This window comes from Cornus florida, unplaced genomic scaffold (genome assembly GCF_030987335.1).
Source record: "Cornus florida cultivar Cherokee Brave unplaced genomic scaffold, ASM3098733v1 CherokeeBrave_3.0.0_Hap2_Chr05, whole genome shotgun sequence".
NCBI lineage: Eukaryota > Viridiplantae > Streptophyta > Magnoliopsida > Cornales > Cornaceae > Cornus > Cornus florida.
This window is the reverse complement of record NW_026775575.1, coordinates 70,279,370-70,286,826: the sequence shown is the minus strand read 5'-3', so window position 1 is coordinate 70,286,826 and position 7,457 is coordinate 70,279,370. Positions and strand designations below refer to the sequence as shown.

The 7,457-nt window shown below is 33.0% G+C and overlaps 1 protein-coding gene across 1 annotated transcript; it reads right to left on the bottom strand.

Moving 5' to 3' along the window:
• Window positions 1–1,790: 1,790 nt before the first annotated feature.
• Window positions 1,791–5,808, bottom strand: LOC132306790 (NAC domain-containing protein 21/22-like). Its single transcript, XM_059804360.1, has 3 exons — window positions 5,352–5,808; window positions 2,989–3,254; window positions 1,791–2,412 (listed from the first exon to the last, which is right to left on the bottom strand). Exons 1-3 carry the CDS (start codon window positions 5,518–5,520, stop codon window positions 2,005–2,007), a joined length of 843 nt encoding a protein of 280 aa, XP_059660343.1. The 5' UTR covers window positions 5,521–5,808; the 3' UTR covers window positions 1,791–2,004.
• Between the last annotated feature and the right edge of the window lie 1,649 nt (window positions 5,809–7,457).

Here is a 7,457-nt window from a genome sequence, read left to right as displayed (position 1 = left end):
AGTGATGGGAGCTTAACTCTGATACAACTCTTAATGAGACGAATGATGTGCTGTGGTGATGAAGCTCTATTCCTAAATGCTCTAGCATTTTTTTTAGACCAAATGAAGTAGATTGCAGCATTAAAGAGGAGCTTGTGGATGTCAAACCTTCCTGAAATCCATGTATTATAGCACCAAGTGACTAACTCCCTCCATGTCTTCGGCACAACATAAAAGCCTGCCACATGTTGGATGAACCTCCATATATGAGTGCTAAAACAACAATTGAAGAAAAGATGATCCAGTGTTTCTCCATCAGAGAGGCAAAGATAACATGCATTAGTGTATTGTTTCTTCCTCATAGGTTTAGAGTCCAATGTGTACAAACTTCCCCTACATGCAAGCCATGTAATACAACGATGCTTTGAAATCCTGGTTTTGAACCAAAGTAAATGAGACCAAGTGAATAAGATTGATGGAGGGGTTAATTATTTGGTTGTGTGGGAGAAAGAGAATTGGTTTGTAGGGCTTGGTATCCAAACAATACTATCATTTTCTACTGAGGGAGTGGCAATGTCAGGTAGTTGGCCTGTATACACAATGGATTGAAAGAATTGTAGATGCTGCAGCATAGGTGGTACCACCCACTGATTAGTGGAAATAAGGCTATCAATTCTAATCTTTGGATTGAGCTGAAGAATGTCCATATCAGTAAGGTGAAGCTGGTCACATAATGGGCCATTTGGAAACTGATAGTCAAGCCACAAACTGGCGTCAGAGCCATTCCCAACTCTGTGCTTGACGAGCCCCCTTGCCATCCCTCTTAGCTTAAGCAATCTTTTCCAAAACCTTGAACTTAGGGCAGAGGGCTTGACAGTCCATAGTGACTTAGCTTTAATAAGATACCTCTTGGTCCATGCAACCCAAAAACTGTCCTTCCCTGAGCACAACTTCCAGATATGCTTGAGATTAAAAATGAGAATGACCATACCAATGTCAGGAAAACCCAAACCTCCATAACATCTAGGTCTGCTGACAGAAACCCAAGCAACTTTTGCACCTCTTTTCTTTTCTAAAGATTCTTTTTCTTTTCAAATTATAGAGAAAAAGAAGCTTTATTTTTTTATTTTTTTATTTTTTTAGGAAGTCAAAATCCTACCTTCAAAGATCCAAACAACCTACAATTAAAAAAAAAAATTATCTCGAGGAAATGTTCTTAGTTAGTTATAAACAATTTGCATGCAAATCAAGGAAAGTGAATACATGAAAGAATATTTTAATGAAAATTTTGCCATGAAATCAATTCCAGCATTGAAATAAACATAGACAAAGTGTCAAATAAAGGGCTGTTTAGGTTTAAGAAGAATTTGAATACCATCTTCACCCCGACACTCTTTTCTTATGCCTAGAGAACCTACATTAGATAGATATAAAAAAAGTGCCTCCCTAGCTCCATCAACAGGAATCGATATCTTTTTATAGATGCATGAATTAAAATTAATTTTAATCTTCCTAAAAGTATCTTTAGTGTCGAGACAAAAACTTGGTAAACAAGGAACAAATGACAATCAATTATCAATCCTCATAAAAGGAAAAGCAAAAAAGATAAAAGTGACATCAGTCATTTTCTCACATGGACAATGTTAATTTTCAAGATAATTGTTGTGGTTAAGGTCAAAAGTTTTGTCCAAGAAGCTTCCTCTATCGTCATATCATAACTGATAAATTAAGTCTTGTCTACTGTATGTAATCTTTTCACGAGCTCAAAAGGAGAATTTGATTGATGATTTGATTTCTAGGAAAAAATAATATCCTTGGAATGAAATTAATTAAACAAAGCCAATATTGTATAGAATTACAAAGTTACCAACAGTACTGTATACATCTCCCATCTATATAATTATATGTAACAAATCTTATAAACATCAATAAAACATTGAATTATACCTAAAACCAAATACCCCAATTAACATATATAATCACAAATGAACAATAGACTATAGCTCCCTAACATTCAAACACAATTTATAGGAAAACTAAACCGTTATCATCATCAAATTTCATCACTCCATCTCCCATGCTGCTTTCTTCGAAACTCATATCGAATAAAAACCTGTACTGATCATCGTTGCATTTAGGGTTTAGTCCATCAACTGGAGCATTGTTCGTCAGCTCTGATGGATGCAGAAAGTTAGGGTTTAAGGAGACTAAATTTGGGAGAGTGCTAGGGTTGTGGTTTTGATAATGTGGACTGGGGGAGAATGGTGGGATTTGGTGATAACACCCATAATGTAAGGTTTGGTCAGTGGGAGGAGATGCAGCCAAATTTGGAGAAGTGACACCTGCTGTGGTTTCAGACATATTTTGTGGGCTAAGTATGTTGCTGTTCTCTCCTTTGCCTTTGTGAAATACTCTGCATAACACCCAGTCTTCCTGTAAATGAAATATGAATATATTAGAAGTTATATATAAACATGTTAATGTACGTACACTTGTATATATAAAAAGAGGATTGTTATCGACAGGGTGGACAAGTTTTCATAAAAATGCATATATAAAAGGGAAAACGATAAATTTGATGATCAATTTTTGTTATGATGTACGTAATAATCCACTACTGAAATAAATATCTAGAGAAAGATTCTATCTATTGGAGTTGCGTTTAAAAATAAATATTTTTTTGTAACATTACTCGTGACAGTTGGACATATATTCAAGACTGCAATTATTAATTAATTGAATTTTTCCTTTTTATATTTTTAATTCAAAATGAATTTATCATTCTATCATTGTGTTATAATAAAGAGGAGGATTCTCCTCTTCTTTTCATAAAAAGGACTGATGGGAATTTATGATAAAATATGAATTGTAATATCGGCACTCGTAGTACAGTCTCCATCATATTATTGAAACCAAAAACTCACGTGTAGGTGTTGTAGTTTTTAAAAAATTTTGAGCTCTCTCTCTCTCTCTCTCACACACACACACAAAGAGGTGGTACGAACAAACCTTAGGAGGCATATGGGGATTCTCAAGGCGAAACTCATGCATGATCCAGCCAGTTTTGATCCCATTTGGAGCTCTGTTCCTGTAGAAAACCAGTGTCTTCCTCATCCCCACAACGGCACGAGTCCTCGGATCATGCACCGTACGATCCTTTCCGGTGGCTTTCCAGTATCCGGTCGTCGTAGCACGATTTGTCCGGTAACCGGTCGCATACTTCCGGTCACGGAAACTGAAGAAGTACCACTCATTTGAATTGAGCTTCGCCATCTCTTCACAACATAAACATGTGATTAATTTGGTTAATTTAAGCAGATAAAATAAAAATAATAAATCAATTAGCAACATGTATATATATACGGAAACTAAATTAAAGTACAGGAACTTTATATAGTTATATGTGTACATAATACATGAATTAGTATGATTATGTTGAGTACATAAATATGAATAATACACGGATTTAGGTGATAAAGATAAAGTTGGGTACAGGTCACATTGATGGTGGCCATTACTTGATTATGCTCCACGCTAGGTTTTAGAGAGAGGACGGGCTCATGTGAAATGTCCCTAGTACGTTGAAATTGATTAAATGGTAGAAAGTCTATATCACCTTACACTTTATCTATACTACTAATTGAAAAAGATTCTCAATCTCTTCTTCAATAAAATCTTTTCTTATTATTTCATCTATTCCTTGTTTAAAAGAAAATTTTAAATTCTATTCCATGAAACATTTCACATTTTGCTTACAATTTGAAAAAAAAAAAAAAAAAAAAACTGCACATTTAAGAGTGGAAAAACATGGTTGATCAACTCTAATCCTTTAGTATTATATCTCTCTCACACACACACACTCTCTCTCTCTCTCGCTTAAGAATTGCAACTCACACACGCATTACACGTCAGCAAATGGTACCTAAGGAAGCAAAGTCTTTACCCACCAAAAAAGGGAGGAAGAAGAAAAATCTTTGAAATCTGCTGCATCCTGTTTTAGTTGTCAAATCTATCTATATTCTATACACACACACACACACACACACAAACTAATGGTGAAAATATTCGATATTATCCACTAAACGTACTGTTTTTTCGAACTAGTTCCATAAAAGCCACCAAGTCCGTTAGGATTTACTTAAACAATTAAAATTGCTTGAATTATTGTTTAGAAACATCATGTGCAAGAAAACAAAAAAAAAAAATGATGAATATGCTTATCATAAGAGTTAAATCAACAATAATATATCAAACCAAAAAGCGCTACAGTCATACTTCACTTACGCAAGCTAGCCTCTCTTGAAAAACATGCAACCTAGACTCTATCTAAGAGGTCACGGGAAGCGCGTTAAGAGTCCAAACAAGAATGAAAAAAAGGTTTACGCGTTTTGATATTATTTTATATAAAGTGATTAGTTTCAAACTCAAAACCTTCCAATGCTTCCTTTGAAGAGTACTTATAGTAGCAAGAAATTCAGTAATTATCAGCTCAAATAAATAAACAAACCCTCACACCATTAGATGTAAATCATTCTTTTTTTGAAGTTGCGACCAAAATCCTAAATAAAGTATTCTTTGTTGGGTTAAATGTAAATTCATCAATATATATATATATATGAAAAAGTGATTTTGAAAAAGGTTTCAAGGAAAGAAAAAAAAAGGTTCTATCTTTTGGTTGAATCATAGCTCATCATCATGAACCGATTATAGTTAAGTTTAATGAACCGAATACACACCACTCCTGAAAGAACAAGAGATATTTTCTGAGTCCTTTAATTTCGGCTTTAAGGTAAATATGGAAAGGCAGACTATTAAAGATAGAAGGATAACACAATTGCACTTTAATTGTATAACTTTTGAAACATCAAAAGTTTTCTTTAACATCCCTAGCTTTATACTAGTGTTAATGTTTTGATAATAAAAAATAAAAAAAAAAGTCACTGCTCAAAATAAATTAATTAAAAATTAGTTCAGGAAATTTTTGCCCAACATGTGCCTCTCCTACACATCCCTTACAGTCCTTGGAAGCATTTGTTGCTCCATGTTTGATTGCAAATTATAGCAGTCAAGAACATGCCCTAACATGTTATGTCTGCTCATAAGAATCCAAGAGATTTTTTTATTGTCCTGTATATGTATACAAACCCTGCCAAAACACTAACAAAAAAACAAGTAGAGACTACCATAGTGTCTTCAATTCATTCATGGTGAAAAAATAAGAATATATCAATCAATTATATATGGTGAAATTTCTCAGAAAAACTACGCAAAAAACACCTCGAAACTGTCACAAAAGGACAATATATAGTGAGAATATAAGTATTCCCACATAGAAAAAAGAGAAGATGCCATGGAAAGTAAAAGATGCTTACCAGGAAGCTGCCATGGCTCACATGTATGCAAATCAATTTCCATCAGAGTACCCTTGAGAACTTCTTCGTTTGCGATCTTTTTGTGGAGATAATGGCAGACCAATTCCTCATCACTAGGGTAAAACCTAAACCCTGGAGGCAGTGTGGCTCCAATGTCTCTAAGACCCATTCTAGTTGGTTTTTTTGGGAAGGAATTAAATAAAATTAAGGGTTGGTGGCAAAGAAATAAACTATGAGTTTGAGATTCTAAAGGCAAAATCCGGTTAGCTAGGCATACTGATATATAGGAGATGAAATATTAATATGGGTGGTCTAAAAGAAGCTTTAAACCCTATGTTTGAGAGCTGAAATAATATATATATAGAGAAGAAAGGTATGTATATGTGTATATATATATATATAGAGAGAGAGAGAGAGGTTGATAGGTACCTTTGCCTGCTACAATTTCTTACAATATTCTAACTGTTTATATATAAATGCTTGTATGGTTTTTTATGGTCATAGAAGGAACTTTCAAGAAAAACCCCAAGTCACAAGAAATCTTCTTAGGGGGCCATAATGGGAGAAAACTTAACGCATTGAATGAGTAAAATCCAAATCATATACTTACAGAAAACCTCCAAATTGCCCCTTTTTAAAAAAAATTGTATTGCAAATATAATGCAATTGTCTGTATACTTTATAACCTTTTTTAGGGGTTAAACATAAACAAACATATATAAGAAGACAAATTGAAATAATTTATATCACAATCCAGTATAAACATTCATCCAATGTATTTAGTCTTTTACCAACCATTCCTCTCACTTTTTAAAGTGTGTAAAAGATTCCTTGTCATGATCCAACGGTTAGGGTTAACTGATCAATGAGGCTATATATTAGATTGTGACCCTTCAATGGAGAAGAAAGGAAAAAAAATAGCCTAATATTTTATTACCATAGCTAGAATCTAGATCATTAGTGACTATGATTAATTTATTACAAAAAAAATGAAAATTGTGATTAAGAAAAGTTAACTTGTTTTATATATACGTATATATTAAACATAAAAATTACGTGAGACACAAGCCAATTAACCACATGCATGGTAATATAAATTATCTTCCTATATCTAATGTCATCATCCATGAGTAAAACTATGTTAATTTGTAAGGTAAAAAAACTTTGATCTGTGACATTGGAGCAAAAGGGTAATTAATCATATTGATAATAATTAGCTAATTAATAGATCAGATGTCTACCATGGATTTATAATTAAACCTATAAGCTAGGGTTCTCTATATATGCTATTAAATTATTGGGGTAGGGTCAGTGTTGCAGTGGGACATTTGTTCACATCTTCAAAAACTTGGACAAGTTAAAGAAATCAAATGAAACAGCTTGATTTAGAATGCTAATCATTCAGTCAGGGATAGAGAATTATATCTGTTCCAACCCTAAATCTGAGAAGAATAATTTGGATGGATTGAGGCAGATTGTCTTTCATATGGGGTCTACTAATGATGGAAGACACATGGTCCATCATAAATTGAAAAAAATGTCCACATGAATTTTGTGAACTTTTGTTAAGTGTTGTTGACAATGCAATAATAATGAAAATGAAGACAAAAATATATTTGTCACAACATGTATCATTTAATGATAATAATTGGAATTGTATATCTTAGATCATGAAATGAATGGGTCCATTAATGAAGTTTATATAGCTAGCACCCAAAGATGGAAATAATATTGCTCAATTTTTTTACCTGTTTAATTGAGTGTGACAGAAGAACAATAAGATTTCATATATCTTATAAAAATCCAAGATTAACCATTCAATTTCCGACATTTTTTGCCATTGTCTCAGACATTGTCTGCCTTAATTAGCTGGAATTGGAGCACATTAATCATGGAAATATATGGTTAATTATAATTCAATTAATTCTATGAATAGAAAAACTAGGACAAGCAAAACTAAATAGTGTTGTGGAAGCATATTTTTATGAAGCAAAATGGGATTGATACATTTTACAGTCCTCAATTACTTGATTCAACTGCTAATATATCTTGACCTAACATAAATTGTCTTTAAATTTTTGTTTCACACACGCACATAATGCATGA

Excerpts from the sequence above, each read along its gene's own strand:
- LOC132306790 (XM_059804360.1), bottom strand. The coding sequence starts at position 5,520 with ATGGGTCTTAGAGACATTGGAGCCACACTGCCTCCAGGGTTTAGGTTT. Across the intron at positions 3,255-5,351 it reads TGAGCCATGGCAGCTTCCTG|AGATGGCGAAGCTCAATTCA; the intron begins GTAAGCATCTTT and ends TATGTTGTGAAG. Across the intron at positions 2,413-2,988 it reads ATCCCCATATGCCTCCTAAG|GAAGACTGGGTGTTATGCAG; the intron begins GTTTGTTCGTAC and ends TTTCATTTACAG.